Below are 19,763 nucleotides of genomic sequence, written 5' to 3'. Positions count from 1 at the left end.
TCCATAGGGATAGAAGATACTCAATTCACAATGGCAATAGAGCAGAAAAAGAGGCAGCTTACTGTTGCATGTGATATGGTAAGAATTCCATTTTTGACAGTGCACTTCCTTCTTTGCCACACCTTCCTTAACCTAAAATATTAAAAATAAAATGGCAATACATAAATAACCAAACAGAACTGCTGTTCTTCCTTTAGGTTGTCTTTACTGCATTCTTAAAGAGAGAAAGCCTAATTGAAAATGTCTGTTATTCTGTTTACGTTTTAACCAAATTAGCCAGTCTACACACACCTCTGACAAACCAATCAATCCAGGTAAAATGTTTAAAATACCTAAATCTCCCCCGTCAAAAGCAACTTAAAGACTTAATGAGCTTAGTCTTCTGCAGTTTTAATGAGACTGTAGTGCCAAGTCACTTTAAAATAGGACTTACAATACAAAATGCTTAGATGCTTTTGAAAACTCTAACACTCTACCTTTATGCTTTATTACTACATTGACTGCATTAGGTTTTATTAAAATATAAACCAATTACATTTTTCCTGACCAGGTGGGCTGAATTCTTTTATGCTAAAAAAAAAGAAAAGAGGCAAAATTTCCCCAGACTGCCACATCCAAAGTTGCCTTGGCTTGATTGAAGTTTTCCATTGTGTCTCCAATTTTTAAAAATAAAAAAATATTTCTACTTTGTATTCACTGCAAGGTTAGCAATTCAAGCCCCTAGTATGCATTTGATTGAAAAATCCTAAATGAAATTTCTCTTCAAAAAGGAAATACATATATTAAATGGCTTATATGTATCAGATTGTTTATAAGCCTCTAAAATACTTCAAAGTGATTAGAATCCTACTGTAGTTGTGTTTTTTTATTCAATAATCTGGTTGAACTTCTGATTTCAACAAAATTATATTTTTATGAATTCTAGTCTCCGAGTTTTTCTCATCTTCTACCTGAGAATAGGAAATTCTGTACTCAAAAGTAATAGTTACCTGAAGGCTAATATTTTTCAAAGAGTGAAAACAATTTTAATTTTCTTTTAGAAGGTTCAAAGCAGAAAATTGAATTCTGTCCATCTCCTATAGCATATTTATGTATTAAAGCTACACGAGTCAGCAACTTTCACTCTACTCCCTGAAAAAAATGCTGCTCAAATTCTACTTATTTGACTGAGCCACCTCTTATGCACGTCTTAAAACCATTGCACAGAACAAGAAATCCACATAATCCCTGGTACTTTAACACTGTCTGATTCAAAAACACTGAGAAGTTATTACAGACGTTTCTGCGTTCTTTTCCCCATATTCCCCTCACTTGACTGATACAATGCTTGTTCCTGCTGTACCATCAAGTTAAGGAGAGGGAGGGAGGGAGGGCAAGGGGGATCCATTGCCACCCTGACTGGTCTTTTGATAATGTCACCTCTTCAATATTTAGTTGTTCTTGGAAAGAAGACTGACACTGACAGGGAGAAAGCATGGCAACCACAAATATGGATTATGTTACCATGTTCAACTTCTTGTATTATGCCATCTTGCATTACTTTCAGTGTATTAACTGCACTAATGTATCCCTGTAGTCTGCTTTCCTATTCCTCCACCTGTCCTTCTCTTGCCTCCAGCTAACACAGGAGTGTTAAAAAAGGCAAATGTCACCAGGGCCAGTCCAAGGGTAATTGGCCCCCTAGGCTGTGTACCTTGGTGCCCCCACCACTGTCAATATAGAGGAAAATAAAAAGTCTAGAATGAACTTTTACGTGTACTTATTAGATATTCAAAATGAACAATAAAATAATAATTTTTTTTATTGACTGTTTCACGCTGTTCATTAACCCTAACACAATTGTAACAGCCAGCCATGGCTGTTATTCAGAATGAGGTTCTAGTTATGTTGTTCTGCGTATAATTTTTTGGCACCTCCCCAAATTTTGGCACTTTAGGTAGCTGCCTAGTTCACTTAATGGTTGGACCGGCCTTGAGCATCACTGTAAATCTAATATATGCAATTAATGTATTTGGAAGCAAACATAAAGAGATAGTATAGTTTTTGTCAAGAGTTTTTGCCAATGAAGAAAAATAATTCTTTGTTGACAGACCATCCACTTAATGTTGTGGATTGTTTGTTGGAGCAACAAATAAAATAATCAAAACAAACAAAAATTCCACCCAACCAGGACCATGTAATAAAGTGAAGTCACAGACTGTTCTTTCATAAAATATAGTTAAAATATCAGTCCTAGAAGCCTTATTTTTCTTGAGTGAAGCACTAAAAATGTTCCTCAGATTAATAAATGATTATCTGCTGTTTACAATTTTATCACACTGCAAATTTGTCTTTTAAAAAGTGAAAACAGATTTATCCCCCACCCCTTCATCTACAAAGGCCTGGTGAAACTATCATTCATGTCTATGGCTAGGGACAGAAGCTACATATAAACTGGTTTAAGTGACCAGAAGCTGGTTTAAACCTGTAACAGAACAGAAGTTCAGTGCAGAAAAACCATCTTCAAAATGGCTGAAACTGGTTTAAGATAAACCTGGTTGACTATGATATCAGACTTAACTGATTTAGGTCAAACTGATTTATGAAACTTCTGTCCCAGACCCTGGTTCTAGTTAAATCAGAGTCCCCCAGCATGCTTTGCAGCCCCAGGCTGGGCTCCGCTGTCTGCTCCAGAGAGCAGGGCTGGCCCTGCCCCTCCCCTCCTTAGCGGGAGCTCACTGGCCTCACTGGCTGGCTCACTGGCCCCCACAGGCAAACCCCGGCTAGGGTCTGGGGCCTGGGAGGGGGGTTAAACTCCCCTCCCCCTAAGTATGGATCTGCCCTGCCCTGCTTACTGCTGGCTGTGACTGTGAACTACAAGTCCCAGAAGCACCTGGAAGCACGAAGAGGAAGTGATGAGCAACCCTTGCTGCTGAGTCTTGCTGCTGTGATTGTGGACCGCAAATCCCAGAGACCTCAGGGGCAGCAGGAAGAGGAAGCAAACACACAGCCCATGCTGGCTCTGTGCCACAGAGCCATGCTCTAGCGTTCCCTGGCTTCTGGCCTGGGCCACTGCAGGCATGGGGCTGCATATCCTGAATCAAAGGTGAATGTCTGTTCATTTGCTTATTGGTTCAATCTTCACAGCTTAGACTAACCTGCAAAGACTGAATCCATTCAGCCATGGGCTTTTTGACTGCCTGTACTCGGCCCATAAGACAGTGCAGTTACCATCTTACACTTGGTTCAATAGCCTCTTTGAAATGAGGTGGTGATCTCCAAACACTTCAAGATTCGAATACTATGCCATGTTTTCCTTAAAACTTTTATTTACGACAATAGCACTTACAAGCCACAAAAATCAGAAAAATTAACACCACATCTGCTTTTGAATTTACAAATTACAAAAATAGTTAAGACATATATTATATAGTGTGAATTTTATGTAATTCAAGTACCTACCCATCACTCTTCTTTAAGAGATAACCTTTCTTCTCACTACCATACTCCTTATTTCCCTGAAGCTGATGCATACTGTATCCTCCTTGCCTGCTTTGGGAATCCTATGAAAGGGAAAAAAACAAAAAACCCTTTAAAACATGTAATAAATTCTGCTATTCTCTAAAATGATACTCAGTTTGTTTCCATTCTTCCCCCTACCCCACCAATTTACAAATTAAATTTACCAATTTACAAATTAACTGAAGGTTCAGAAAGCAAAGAGTTCTAGGTAACATTTAACAACTAGGCATGCCCTCTTACATTAGCCAACCTTCCCTTTATTGAATAGTCTCAACTCTTACACATGTCATTGGGAATTCTGAGCATACTAAGAATATATGTAATGAAGACTAATATGTCAGAGAATACTTTAATGAAAGGCTAATCTGAAATAACAAAAAGCAACTAAATTTCACATGCATATAAGAAACATTCATCCTTAACACCAATATCCATCCTTAATTTTAAACCAGGTTGAAAATACACATTCTGCTAATGTTTTCTAATGAATGAAGCCATCTCAACATTTTAAATCTAATGAAGCAAACAAGTAAATGATTTACAGTGTTATCAAATTCACTAGAGAAATGAAGGCTCATTAAAACATTGACTTACTCTCCTAGACTTCAATCAGGAAAGGCAAAAGCAATACAGGAAAGAAAAAGCAAATAATTGAAAAAGATAATTATTTTCCATCATATGCTTCTAAATTTATATTTTGCAGTCTCACCATCTAAAAAAACAGTCTATAACCCCCCTCACAAATGATACCCAACACTGATAGGAAACAAAAAAAAACTACACAATTGTTTAGTGACTTCATAGCCTTTGCTTAGCAAGTAACAAGAGAATATGGTAAAATATTGTACCACATAATTTTGTTTATAATAATGAACTGGAATACAAAGTCATAACAGAAAAGATAGCAATAGGATTATAAAATAATTTAAATTTATGAAAACAAGCAATTTTTTGGCACTTTGCTGAGCAAAGAACTGGTTTGCACTTATTGGTGAGGGTTTTATAAACAAAAGCAATATAATTAAGAGTGTAATTATGAAAATGATTCACATGAACATTATTTATGTGCATGAATGCCATTGTTTTTTAGTGACAATTACTAGGAGTAGAAATTACCAGTTGAAGTAAAAGATAGCAAGATCAGATTTTAAGATTTTAGTTATGCATCTTTTATACCTTGGTTAAATATTGAAGGTTCTAAATAACTGTACTTCATCCTCCACAGATGGAAGGATGTATATTTAAATGGATACCACCAATTAATTCTGGCTGAAGAATCATACATTATAAACTCAATTTAAATAAAAAATATAGTATTTATTAAATAAAAATATTAGAAGAGTCTTTGTGAAAGTCAGGTACAGAAATAACAGGCAGAACCTCACACGTGCAGTACTGAAAACTGAAGGCATCTAACAATATAAAATTATTTCTTCACTCACACACTTACATATTAAATTATTTTAGCTACTATTCACCCCATATTACTTCACTGAAACTTCACTCTTCTTCCTCAACCTGCTCTTACACAACGAACGCTCCTTCCCAGTGCTACTGGATGTCAACTGCAATATAGTATCAACTGGCAGAGGGAAATTTGGCACGGGGTAAAAAAGCAGAGAAAAGATTTCTAATGTGTACATTGTGCTTACTTATACCACTTCAGTGTAAAAGGAATCAACTGACACATTGTAAAACTTTAGTTATTGACCAGAAATCCTTGTTTTCTCTGTTAAAAATGCAAAATTCTCTGATAAACCTCCTCCCCAAAATCCATGTTCTTTCACAATTAAAATGAAACACCACTATATATAGGAATCAGTTGAACAGAATGCTTTATTGATATATTTACAATTTTAAAGCAATTTGGAAGTCTATCAGTGCCTCAAGCATTACAAAATAAATTCTAAATACCTATATATTTTGGTGTTTCATCTTGGTTTTTTTTTATCATGGAAAATCATAGCTTTCTTCTTCCTTCACTCATCAGGACATGGGTCCAGCTGCAGCTGAGCCCTACCGCTGCTCTGTGGTGCTAAGCAACCCTGATATGCCAATGCCCCTCACTCCCCAACCACAGCCCACTCCCAGCCCTGCCAGCATGGCCTGCACCTCCCTGCCCTGCCACTGCCAGCCCTGCTAGCATGACTTACAGGCAGAGCTGGCCTTAGGGGTGGCCAGTGAGGACAACTGCCCAGGGCACCAGGGTGGGCGGAGTGTCATGGCATCCCAGGACAGGGCATTGCCTCAGCTTGGGCGGCACTGGAAGAGGAGGCAACTCAGGGATGCCCCTCACTTGCAGCCCCCCTGCCCTCCCAGAGGGGGCACCCAGCTGCCCCTGTGCCCAGGCCCCTGCCCCACAGTGTGCAAGGTGAGGGTGGGGGTGTGGGGAAGGGGGAGAGCCAATCACAGGCTATGTCACAAGTGATGTGTTGGGGGGGGAAATGAGGGGTGTGTGCCCTCCCAGATTTCTGCCCACAGCAGGGCACAGGGCTGCAGGCTGGCTGGACTGGCACTGGGCAAGAGCTGCCTCCTCAGCATAACAGGCAGGACCCAGTGGGGAAGGTCAGAGTGGGACAGCGAGACTCATTGCTGCTGTTGCCGTGAGCCCCATGCCAGATGTGCTGCCATGGTGAGGTGCCCCTTGCCCGTCACCGCAGTAGGAGGGGCACAAGCGTCCCCCTTTGCATCACTGGGCAGGGGGCACTTCACCGTGAAAGCCATGGGGGTGCGGCTGATGCTGCCCCACTCCACCCTCCTACACCAGGTCCCACCCACCGGTCATGGAGGTGGCTTGTGCCCAGTGTCAGTCCAACCAGGCTACAGCCCTGTGCCCCACTTTGGGTGGAGAAATCTGGGTGGAGGGGGCCATGTTCTCCCCCATACCACCCAACGCATTGCCTCTGGCACCTGACCCCTCCCCAGAAGTGTGTGCAGTGGCCAGGAATCAGCCCCTCTGGCCCCGGCAAGCTTCCTATGGCTCCCCAACTGGGCCCCATGGCTGCACATTCCCACCACAGCCTCAGGCACCATGCACTGAACCTGTTGGGCAGTGCCTGAGCCCCAGCCAACAACCCCACCTCACTCCCTCACTGTGCGGGTTTGGTGCAAGCCATCACCTCAGTCTGCCCACAAGCTGTGCCCCCTCCCCCACGCATCACTTATGCCTGCCACCCCCCATAAACTTATCTACAGGCAGTTGCAGCAGCTGCTCTCTGCCATGCTGCCTGGGGCTGTTTCCTAGTCACGTGCATGTGCACACATGCATGTGGTTCCCCTTGCCTCTGATCATTCTCCTCCTGCTTCCCTCAGCCCTAAGCAGCCCCTTGCAGGCTGGAACTCTGGCAGCCTACAAACAGAAGTCCTCAGTTTCCTGCATTTTTATCCTTTAAAGGAGAAAAATCTGCATTTTTCTGCAAGCAAATGGAAAACCTGTGTCCCTGTTTATGACAGATTAAATGCCTAACTCCCAGGCAGAATTAGAACCCTACTGTGCTAGAAACTGAGCAAACACTGTAAGAACAGCCACTGCTCCAAAACAGTATAAAGATATGATGGAACAATAAGCATAAATCAAAATGGATGGGATAAATTAGGAAAACTGAACTATTAAATATATTATTGGACAGACTAATTGTATCAGCAGTCAGACTGTTAGTCAAACTTTTATAGACCCAGGGTATCATAAATAAAACCAGTCCCAAATAGTGAAGAATATCCACAATGGCTATGTTCTTTCTATCCATGTTGCGTTTACATTTCATCTTCCACCACAAATCCTCTCGAAAGGTAGGATCGGTGAGAAATAGCATTCTGTGATACTAGAGGGTGGTGCTTTCTTTTCTTTTTTTATTTTTTTTTACATTAGCATTTTTCAAAGTATAAGATGGGTGTTTTTTCCCAAAATCAGAAAACTTAAACAAATAATTTATGCACAAAATTACAGAGGCTAGCTACAACAGTTCAAAACAAAAAAATTGCCAGTCATAAAAGAGACATTATTACTATAATGCCAGGACTCTACTAATTCTTTGTATCATGTATTACTAATTAATGTGGTAGGGAATACATTTTATGAAGAATAAGTTCAATTAGAAAGATGGTCTGAACACACGAACTACTGCAAGGTATGCCCATGAGTACAAGGACTAAGTACAGGCAATAAAAAAGCCCCGGGTGGAATCGATTCAATCTGCACAGTTTCATCTAAGCTGCGTCAAACAAACCGCTAAACATACTGTGACTGACCTTCAGTTTTCAATTAGGAAATGCAGGGGGAGGCCTGCAATGTCCCTGGCCAAAAGGCAGGGGCACTAGAGCATGCCTCCCAGCCTGCCGCCATTGGGAACCCAGCCAAGCAGGGCCATTCCCAACTGGCTGCCCCGCACACACACCCCTAGCCCCCTGCTGTTCTTCTGCAAGGCATTTAGGAGCCGCTAGTCCAGGGGCTGGCCCACCTGGAGGGAGCCTCCATGTCAGGAGTTTTCCCAGTCCAGGGCAGCCCTGGGGAGAAGAGGGGAATTCCCACCCTCCTGCTTCCCCACAGCTGCTTGCCTCAGCCACTGCCACAGGGAGGAGGGAGAAGGAGACCTCTGGGTCAGTGCCTGCCTGTGCAGCCCAGTGTGGGGGCACTGGGGAGCCCCAGCCTTGCAGGGCTCCCTCCTGCCCCAACCCAGGGTCCCCCAGACCAAGGCAACCCTAGGGAGCTGAGGGGAATTTTCCAGCCCCTGACATGGCTGTTGGCCTCAGACACCTTTCCCCTCCCTCCTGCGGTAGTGGCTGAGGCAAGCAGCCATGAGGAAGAGGGAAATTTCTCTAGCTATCTGGGGCAGCCTCGGGCGGGGGTGTGGCTGGTGCTGGGCCAGAGGTGGCAGATGGTGAAAAGGAAGGGCTGGGGTGGTGCCAGCCCCACCATATGGCCTTTCCCTCCTCCTGTGCTGGGAGACCCGGCTAGGAGGGCCTGGGAGTCCATTTCCTTGCCCCATCCCACCAGGCTGACAGGTGCAAGCAGGATGCAGGGTAGGGAGCAGAGGCTCTACTGCCTCAACCCTGTGACAGGTAGGGTGGGGGCAGCTCTGCTTTGCTGGAGAAGGCAGCACAGCCCAGGGCTGCAAAGCAGCCTGGGATGCTGGGGGACTGTGAGGTAACTTGAGTCAGGAGGGAATCTGAGACAGTTCCATAAGCTGGTTTAACTTAAATCAATTAAATCCGATACTACGTTCATCTGGGATTATCTTAAAACTGGGTTCATCTATTTTGAAACTGGTTTGTGTGTGCTGAACTTCTGTTCCGTTGCAGCTTTAAACTGGTTTCTGATCACTTAAACCAATTTATGTGCAAATTCTGTCCCTAGCGAAGGTGTTAAGCAGATGCATTCAATGCTAAAAATTGCATAAAGGCACAGAGTCTCTTCTTTCACCGGAAGTATAATAGTTGGGGTATGTGACCTTGAAAGTTTAAGGAAGCAGAAATGGAAGTCTCCATTTTTGCTATTGTAAAATAATTTGGGAAAAGAAAAATAAATAATTTTGAGACTTATGATGCAACTATCAAAACGCCCATCAAGAATGACTGGCAGGCTGCAGGGACAGAGCACCACCACCCACTGCCCCACCCTCCTGCCACTCTATGTCCAGCCACATGCAACTCCCCGAACCCCCATGTGCCCCCCCACACCTGACACACACATGCCCATACACACACAGCTACATGCCACACCCGCGCAGCCACACACCAGACCCACCCACCCAGCCGCATACCACACCCACACCCCCACCCCCCACCCCCAGCACAGCAGAGCATACCCTGGTCCCCACTGCCTCCACCTTGTCTGTCTGTCTGTAAGGCTCCAGGTGGTGCATGCGCAGTTGGCCTGGAGCATTATGGACAGACAGACACACAGCCAGAAGTGGTATGGCTTTTATTATATTAGAATTCAAAATATTTTTGAATCTTTACAAATCTACTTGGACAATCCAAGTTGGTTCATGCTCATCAATACTTTGATTAATCTTTAAATTTGTTAATGAGAAAGTATTGGTAGGGGGGAAATGATCTTTAATCACATTTGCTTAAATCAAATAAAAAATTATCAGAAAAATGAAGAATTGGTGGTTAAACTCAGGATATGCATCTCTACTTTCAATGTAATTTAGCTAATCTGTGATCAATTCCTGTATGTTCCTTCAATATACATTTCAATCTATAACTAAAGACTTAGTTTGTGAAACATGTAAGTACAATACAGGATATTTAGACATTTGCTTCATAAATCTTACACATCAGGCCTGTGAAATAGATCCAAGTAAAAGAGAACAATAGAGCTAATCAAGGAACACTACTGGTGAACTGAAATCTATAAGTCTCTCCACACCCATGGAATTTCTTCACTTCTTTTAAAATGAATAGGGACTAAAAAGTATGAGAAAGAAAAGTTCTCCATTTACAAGAATTTTTTTTTAATGATTTCCCTTGGTTGTAAGAAATTAAGGTTTCTCTCCCTGAAAACACTTAATTCTTTACAAAAATCATCATAATTATTTCAGATCAACCAACAAGGAACTTTGAAAAAGTTAACATTTGAATATATATTTTCAGACAATGTTTGACTGACCCCTCAACAGTGAAGTGAATATTTGTACATCCCTTTTCCATTAGAATTTCTTTTTATAAAATTCCTGACAAAATTATAGTAAAGCCTTTGAACATTTTGTTACTTTGTTCTACTTGTAGTTAATAGGTAGAAACGAATGCTTTAAAAAATTGTATTCAGTATAAAGACATGGGAAAGAATGACTCTCTCAACTTGAGTTCTTTATTATAAATGAACATTACACTTTGAATAAACCTGTAAGAAATTATATAGCAATCTACAGATACTAGCTGAAGAATGACAATGTGTTACCTACAACATTAACAATATGAAGTATGTCAAAATAGGTTATTAATGTTCACTTTTTGGTATTAGTAATAATTTCCAATCCCAGGATCCTCTTTTAGATAAGAATCTTTATAAGCACCTTTTCAAATGGTATACAAATAAAAACTATATAAACATATCCCTATTTTTACTACTCCACATATTTACTCCACATTTTTAACAACAGAGTTTGATATTATTTACTATTATTGTTACTATTATTATTATTATTATTATGCTCCTTTTGTTTAGGAAACCATTTGAACAGCACTTGACTTAAATTGTTTCTCCCTTTGTTTATTTTTAAATGTGTATGTCTACATACCAATTAAAATGGTAATGTTGATTTAGATTGAGCAGTCAATAAGGGTGTGGGCACGACCATTTGGAGCCCTTTCTGAAGGGAAACATTTCAAAAGGGCAGCAGCTGGCATATTCTAATTGTTACGTGTGAATGAGCTGAGAATGACAAATCCAGCAAACCCACTAACTTTAACCAAGGATGAAGGATTACTAAAGTTGGAGCAGGTTTGTGCATCTGTGTTGATTTCAGTTTTTTATCTCTATTACAAAATGTTTTCCCCAAGTTTCTGGAATCCTAAAATAATTGCTACTACAGTATTTAATTACTTTACTCAAGTCAATTCTAGCTAGTGGCCACATAAATTCATTTTCTGTATTTTACTACGGGAAAACAGAAACAGCAGCAAATGAAAGCAAAAGGCTCCCATTTTTGTTTTGGAATATATTTTTTATTTACTGCAATACCCCCATGCAGAAAGAGATTACATCCATATAAGCCTAATATTTTGAGAATTCAGAATTCATGTAGTTTCCATTCTACCTGAGATTACTGCACACTAATTATTTACCTCTTTCTGATCAAGCTGGAGAGAGGATTTTATCAAGTCTCGGAGGGCAGTAAGCTGTTTCTTTTCTTCATCTTGTGTCTGCTTTATCTGTGAACAAAAATATATACTATTACACATTTTAGTTCAGCTTTTATTTTTATATATTATATATTTTTATATTCAAACAAATATGTTCCCATTAAAGTTAATATAAATATAGAAGAGCCTGTTCCTTTTGACTTATCCTCCGTGGAAATATAATTCTGAAAGAAAGTCAAAAGTGAATATATAACTATGTATGAAAAATAAGACTCTCTAGACACTAAAAATAAATGGACAGCATGTCCTAGCTTGTTAAACATTAACGGTTCATTATAGCTACTGCAGGCAAATTAGTCTCTAAAGTATCAATTAGAATCTCAAATAGGATGGACAAATAGTATATAGCAAGAGAGGCAGGAGAGAAACATTTTCATTCAGCCACAGCCTACAAAGGCAAATGGGATTAGTGCGACTTCAGATCATGAAATACAAGAGTATTCTGCTAAACGTGTGCTCTGATTCTCTATCACTTCTTGCTTTTCAATGAGAAGGTCATTTGTATATTTGTGAGATATCACAGTACAGCATTAATTAATTAATTAGCCACACATTGTGTTGCATGCAATTCCAAATGTAGTCTGCGTTATAAATCAGTCTTTCACAAAATATCAGAATATTAGCTACAGTTACTACTATGATTAATATTTGACTCAAGAATATTCATCTTTGAACAGAACTTTTCATATTGCATGCTCAGAGCTTCTTTTAGCAGCTGAATACTTTTTAGTTTCAGTTTACTGACAGTACCTGGACTGAACTCATCTAACAAAAGTAACAACACATTCCTTTATCTAGAAATTAAGCTACTTCATTGGTTACTTACATTATATAAATCAGCAGCCAATTTTTCAATATATTGTTTCAGTTTATCAGCTGTTTTCAAGCCATCTTGGAAAAAACTATAGAAGGAAAATACTTGTGATATCAGCAATACATGACATTTATATAACAGCCCCCCCCACCCCAAACACACACTTTACATCACAGATTATAAAAGAAATGAAGTAAATTTACCCCTGTTTTCCTACATACAGAACAAAATATATTCCCATTTTATACATGGTTGAATTTTTACTAAACTGTCTGAAACCATGTGAAAGTCCACTTAGCTCTAATATTAAGTCTCAGATCTTTAAATTGCTTTTTTCAATTTTGAATAATTTACTGTACCTTCACTAATATAACTCAGTACATGACTGTGCAGTACACTAAAACATATGCATTTATAATAAAGTTAAATCTTCAAAATAGTTTGAAAGACAAGTTTCATTTGGTTTTTGCTATTTCACACTTTGGCGTGTGAATTAATGACCTCTAAAAACATAACAATCATATGTAGGCAGATACAGGCGCTTACAATATGGATAAATCTCATTAAGCTTTAGAAACCCTGTGTGATCACACAGATGGCCTACTGGGTTCATGAATTCCACAGCAACACATAGGACACACGCACACAACTTGCGTTTATTAATCATGTATTTATTATTAAACGAATGCTCGAGGAAGGTGACAATGGCCCCCTGAACAGTCCTGTTCTTCCTTTATCAGTTTTTTACTGCATGTTTCCCACCTGCTGGCTACCTAATCATTTCTTTTCTATCCTATTTTTATTTACCTTTGGAGTTTTCCACAAGTTGTTGTTCCACCTGCTGTTTAACTTTGCTGTGTCTGCTTCTCTCCCAGAGGCCTAACAAAGGATACTGCGATACCTGAAAGCTTGCCTACGTCTATCCCAACCATGCAGCCGGTCCAATAAAAGATGTTACCCACAAGAATTCTTGCTGCTCACATATTTCTTAGACCATTATAGCAACAACATCACTTCAGCACTAAAGCATTTCAAGATTTTTAAATAAAAAGAAATAGTCACTAAAATACTAAAGTTGTTTTCAAATGGCAACAATATTAATGAATATAAGCAATGAATTACCGAATGCAAATTTAAGATAAACATTAATAAATAATAACTACATAATAAAGCCAAATGGGACTGCTGATTATCTCACATGTCATCCTGCAGGAAACCTCTGAATTCATTTTTGTTTGAACTAGTGCATATATTTTAAGAAAATATGCATCTTGATTAAAAAATGTCCAGTGAAGAAAAAACCACTAGTCTAGCTAGTGAAGTTTAAGAACTCATTTGACTAAATTAATCCAGTTTCAAATAGTTAACTTTCTTGAGGTTTTTTTCCCCAAATGAAATTCAAAGAGATGAGCATCTAGCCCTCCTTACAGAAAGGGCATCAAACAGAACAGATAGAGCTATCCAACCAAAGTTTGCTTGGATAAACAATATTTGGATTTCAGGCAATGATTAGAGATAACCAAGTATTGTTGATTTTTCATCATTAGGTTTATTCTACAAAAATATCTTAAATGCAACAGTTGCACACTGCTAAAAGTAGAAGCCAATATCAAGTCAAAGTAGCAGAGATATAGAGAAATGTAATTTGAACTGTAGCAGATAAAAAGCCAAAACACTGTACTTACTTGCACTGTGCATGATAATACTTGATAAGATTCTGTAGAAGGTCCACACCTTTTTTTGTCTTGATTTCATTAACCTTAATGAGATACTGTAGAAGAAAAAATAAACAAACAAGTAACTTGTGGTTTGTAAGTAAGTGTTTAGGTACTTCCTTATGGTCAAGCAGTAAAATTGTTATTTCAAATCTGTTAAATTAATAATTACTCTCTATGGTTACCTTGTTGCTGATTTACAGTGTTGAAACAACGCAATGACCAATACCTGGGCATGGCAAATTAATTAGAAAAACTGTCAAAATGAGTTTATTTGGCCTTTATAAAATAGATGTGCCATGAGTTCAAGAAACTTACTTCCTCTCAACATGAATTAATATCTGCCTTTTTATACTATTACAGTTGTTATTTTCTCTAAAAACAAACAACTCCCCCTGGAAAAACTTAAAATACATAAGATCAGTTAAATATAGTAAGTTACCAGTAAATACTTGAGAGGACTATAGAAAAATACCATTTGTCACAGTCAACTATCAGCTTAATAAGCATCACTGTGGAGCAATGACATGCAAGCTGTCCAGCCTCACAGGCCAGATGAGTGGCATGGGGTTAGTCCACAGGCCAGATCCAGCACGATGCTGGTTGGTCCACAAGTGAAATCCAGCATGCCAGCATGACCCAGCATGTCAGATCCGGCCATGGTGTGACTGCACACCAGTACAGCTGCGTGCTAAACCTGATCCTGGTGTAACCCTGTGCATCAGATGTGGCCACAGAGTGACTGTGAACTGGTAGAAATCTGGCACTCAGGGTTGTCTAGAAATTTGGCAGCAGTGAAGCAATGACAACATTAGTTGCTACGGTTCTGGGAGCAATCAACACTGATGCTACTCCTCCACTCCCAAATTTCCAGACCCAAGGGGAGCCCCACAGGCTAGATGACATCTCCATAGGCTGCATCCAGCCCATGGGCTGGTGGTTGAACAACATTGCTGTAGTCTTCACCAGATAGTTCCTATCAGAGGAAAAACAAAATAAGAAAACACATCCTGGATGGCAATGCTTGGCACTTGAAGACCAAAAATATTTCCCTTGCATCTTGGCCTAAGATACTTTGTTAACTAAACCAGTGGTTCTCAACCCGTGGCCTGTGGGCTGCATGCGGCCCAATCAGCACACTGCTGCAGCCCATGCAACATCCTGTTAAAAGAAAGGTAAAGACATTTGACAGTATAGAGATCAGAGGTATTACAAAATAATGATTTGTATTGCACTACTGTCAGATAACAGATGCAAAACATTTTTAAAATGGATACACAGGAAATAAGTTGTGTAGGTGCAGCCCACATAACATATTGAGAGCTGCAAGCGTGGCCCACCATGGCAAATAGGTTGAGAACCACTGGTCTAAACAGGAGTAAAATTCATAACGAAATGAAGAAGTCATATCTTGCATAGGATTATTAGGACAAGGCTGTTTAATATAGTTCTACTACTTGCCAGCCAGATCCATTTTCCCACTACGCTGCCCAGAATGTTTCATCACCTCTCTTTATTATGACCCAAAGGACAGTTCAAATTAAAGTGAGCCAGAATTTAATGGTGAATGTTGTTTCTTACTTCACACATCTGGAGCTGAAATAACCGCCTTTCCTTCTCCATTTCTTCTGCTATCTCAGCTCCTGTTATCTCTGTTCTTATCATCCCATGCTGTTTTGCATGCTCTCGTTTTTCCTTTTCAATTTTTGTGCTGTAATTATAATCAAATAAATATTTAAGGAACTTATTTATTCTTATACAATGTAGCATTTTTTTTTACTAAAAAAATACTGTGTGTATTATCATGGTAGAAAAAACTCCATCAATGAAGACAAACACTTCTATATTATTTTAAGGTTCCAGCAATATAATGAAAACATTTAAGTTGACCTTTCATCTTTTCTTTATCTTCCTATAGGTCTTAGTTTACATGTTTACTAATTGCTGTGGTCTGATATGAACTAGCCTTTTTAGTTGTACAAAGTATACAAACATAGGAAAAGAAACCTGTGTGACATGGTAAAAGGGATGGGACAAGTGGTTCTGCATTCCTAGTTATATGTTCTAAGCCCTGTAGGGGTTAGAAATTCACAGTCAGTCAGTGGATAATATATTAAACTGCTGTCTCCAGACCCAGTCCTGTAAATGTATGACATACTGATTCCTTTCTACAGGGAAGAAAATATTCCAAGACAAGAATATGAAGGGCTAAAACTACGGACTGGTAATATGCATCCTGACTTACACTCTAAGGCAACCCAAGAGGACAAATCTTAGGGCTCCTCTTTGGCAATTTTATGCAGTAAATTTACTCCAGTTGTATTCAAACTAAGGCTGCATACACACATTCAAATGACCTGGAATTTCCCTGTGTTTGTTCTCCTGGAAGGAAAAACTTATCTGTGGAGTAGCCTGAACAGATATTTAAATGCTTAGTCCCTGAAAAGCAGAGAGTTTGCAGTGCTGATGCTGAGCACCAGGGGTCCCTGTATACACACTGCAGCATGCTCTGCAGGCTCTCTCAGTCTGCCTGGCACCAGATGGCAGCAAGGCACAGGGTAGCCCTGACTGGCTGCCCAGACTACCTGCATCTCCCCATAACACGATGAAGGATTGTGAAGATGGTGTGTTCACAGTGCTTGGCTTGCTCGGCTTTAACAGCCGAGTCCACTGAGTGACAGTGTCTCCAGGGAGGACGGAGCAAAGGCCCCTGGAATACTAGAGGACTGTACTGTGGTTCCACACTCTCGGGAGAAACTCTCCCAGGAGTAATTTAACCTTGGTTGCTCACAAGTTATAGACTCATAGACATTAGGGCAGAAAGGGACCTCAGAAGATCATCAAGTTCAGCCCCCTGCCCGAGGGGCAGGAAGTCAGCAGGGATCATAGGATCCCAGCAAGATAAACATCCAATTGTCTCTTGAAGGTGTTCAAAGTAGGTGCTTGAACCACCTCCAGCGGCAGTCTATTCCAAACCTTGGGGGCTCAGACAGTAAAGAAGTTCTTCCTTATGTCCAGCCTGAAATGGTCATGGAGGAGTTTGTGACCATTCGACCTTGTCATCCCTTGGGGCGCTCTGGTGATCAGACGTTCCCCCAGGTCCTGCGAGCACCCCTGATAAACCTATAGGTGGTCACCAGGTCCCCCCCGAGCCTGCACTTTTCCAAGCTGAAGAGTCCCATGGCTCTCAGCTTCTCATCATAAGATCCATTTTCCTGACCTCTGATCATGCACGTTGCTCTCCTCTGCACCCTCTCAAGCTTCTCCACATCCTTTTTGAATTGTGAAGCCCAAAACTGGATACAGTACTTCAGCTGCAGCCTCACCAAGGCTGTGTACAAGGGGAGAATGACGTCCTGGGATTTGCTTGAGAAGCATCTATGGATGCAAGCCAGCATTTTGCTCGCTTTACTAGTCACAGCATCACATTGAAGACTCATGTTCATCTTGTGATCAATCATGACCCCCAAGTCCCTTTCATCTGTAGTGCTAGCCAGGTGTAGCACTGCCGAGCCTATAAGCATGCTGCAGGTTTTTCTTCCCAAGGTGGAGAACCTTGCATTTTTCAGTGTTAAACACCATCAGGCTGTCGTCCACCCATTTCCTGAGCCTGTCAAGGTCTGCCTGGATCACCCTCCTTTCCTCAGGTGTGGACACTTTACCCCAGAGTTTGGTGTCGTCGGCAAACTTGGCCAGTCTGCTTCTGAGACCAATGTCTACGTCATTAATGAAAATGTTAAAGAGTATAGGCCTTAGGACAGAGCCTTGAGGGACCCCACTGGTGACCGCACACCACGACGATTGACTTCCATCAACCACCCCCCTCTGGGTCCTACCGCGGAGCCAATTCCCCAGCCAGTGAATCGTAGTGGGGCCAAGGCCACAGTTAGCCAGTTTTGTCAAGTGGTGATCATGGGATACCAGATTGAAGTCTTTTTTAAAGTTAAGATATATGACATCAATCTCTTCTCCCTTGTCCAGGTGATAGGTCACCTGGTCGTAAAAGGAAATGAGATTGGTCAAGCAAGACTTACCTGCAACTAACCCATGCTTGCTATCCCTCAGGATGTTGTTGTCAGCCAGTCTGTTAAGAATGGCCTCTTTGATAATCTTTTCTAGGATCTTCCCCGGGACAGAGGTCAGGCAAATGGGCCTGTAGTTTGCCAGATTTGCTTTCTTCCCTTTCTTGAAGATAGGTACTACACTGGCCTTCTTCCAATCTTTGGGCACTTCAACAGAGCACCAGGAGTTCTCAAACATCTGTGCCAAGGGCTGATGCTAGCCAGCTCCTTATTTTTCTCCTAAGGCAGCCATTTTTGCTCTGGGAGAAAACCTTTGTACATTCATGTTTTCTCCTGGGACAGCAGTGTTCTGCTGCTTTTCTTCTCAAATTATTCCCTCCTCATCTCCTAGCTCTTTTAAAAATGACATTAGCTGTACTTTGGAAACCTTTAAAATATATCTGGAAAAGCGTTGTGTATTTATTGGGATGGTGCCTTGCAAAAACAAAGAACATTTTGCTTTCTATTTTCTGAAGTTCAGAACTTCAATAATAAGGGACCACTTTCCATTTGTTCAGTTACCTCTACAAAAAAACCCTAGACCTTAAACTGTGGCAAATGCCTATATTTTTATTTGCATCTACATGACTTGATATATTCCTTTCCCCCGCTTTTTTTAAAGCTAAGTAGGGTGTTAGTTAGTAGAGTAGAACATTTTGCAGTTCTAATTCTGGTTCTGATCTTTATTTTTTCTTTGGGCAAATTACTTAAACTGTGTTTCTTCTTTAAAATGTCATTTCACATAAGGTTCTTGTTTTGTCCAAGTTAATATGCATAAAGTTATTTACATTATAGAAAAAAGAGTTTTGCAACAAGAAAGCTATTTTTCTGGTCAGTCTTGTAAATCCAGTCTAAGAGCAGGTTGGCAATCTTGGTTCTCTTTGTCTTGGACATCATCAAAAAATTCCTACGCACAGGTATTACAGGAACTGACCACGCAATCCTAATATACAGTCAACTATTCCATTGACAATACACAGACTAGACAACTACTCAGAATATCCACTGAGAAACAGCCACTGCTGACTGCATAACTATTGGAAGTATGCAGATGTGACCAAACACACCAGAACCAAATTTGGCATTTTTGACCTGAAGTTTAATCCTTCACTTCTTCATCTGGAAGATGGAGGTATTTACTTACTAGACTATACTGATTTAATACTCATTATGATATTGAAACATACTACTTAATTGCTAAGATTAGGTATTTATCACTTATAGGTCACAATAACTTAATGGTATGTCTAGAGTTGTAACCTTTTCTTTAAGGGTTGATTCTTGCTTACATATAAGCAACAAATAGTGACCCAAAGTAAGTATAATAAACAGGGTAAACAAGAAAGTAGACAGTTTAACATGAAACAATAAATAAGGTTTCCAATGCTTCCTTAAAATGCATTTATATTAAAACATGAATTCTCTCGTAAACAGAGAAGCTGTCAATTAAAATCAACCATTACTATTATTCAAAATTATTTTAAAATACTTTATCCTATCAAGTTAAATAATGGACTTCCATGGTCTACAGTCACACACAGTTAGAATCACTGAATTTTGAATATAACACTCTACAACTAATGCCAGTACAGAATTCAAGTCCTTCCTTGAATACGCTGTAACAGATTATCAAAAGCTTAAGTGACTGATTTGTGCATGGAGATGGATGATAGATAAAGCTACTGCCACTCACTGCTTTGCAGCACTTGAAATCATCAGACCGAGTTTTTTGAAAGCTTAAGTGGAGTTATGTTTGAAAAATATTCAATATTATTTTTACATTACAACTAATTTAAATTTAAA

At 40.0% G+C, this 19,763-nt stretch overlaps 1 protein-coding gene across 3 annotated transcripts in view; it reads right to left on the bottom strand.

Annotated features, from left to right (window-relative positions):
* ASAP1 (ArfGAP with SH3 domain, ankyrin repeat and PH domain 1) overlaps window positions 1-19,763 on the bottom strand; it is a 286,988-nt gene that overhangs the window by 90,121 nt on the left and 177,104 nt on the right. For all 3 annotated transcript variants that reach the window (XM_025205413.1, XM_025205411.1, XM_025205412.1), the window contains 6 exons: window positions 15,481-15,610; window positions 13,870-13,955; window positions 12,197-12,272; window positions 11,293-11,379; window positions 3,442-3,542; window positions 63-132 (listed from right to left, as the gene is read on the bottom strand). In XM_025205413.1, the coding sequence (XP_025061198.1) occupies window positions 63-132; window positions 3,442-3,542; window positions 11,293-11,379; window positions 12,197-12,272; window positions 13,870-13,955; window positions 15,481-15,610 (550 nt within the window). The remainder of the gene's footprint in view (window positions 1-62; window positions 133-3,441; window positions 3,543-11,292; window positions 11,380-12,196; window positions 12,273-13,869; window positions 13,956-15,480; window positions 15,611-19,763) is intronic.

The sequence above is a fragment of the Alligator sinensis genome, unplaced genomic scaffold (assembly GCF_000455745.1).
Source record: "Alligator sinensis unplaced genomic scaffold, ASM45574v1 scaffold307_1, whole genome shotgun sequence".
Classification (NCBI taxonomy): Eukaryota; Metazoa; Chordata; order Crocodylia; family Alligatoridae; genus Alligator; species Alligator sinensis.
The sequence above is the reverse complement of the archived record's forward strand: the minus strand, read 5'-3'. Positions and strand labels throughout refer to the sequence as shown.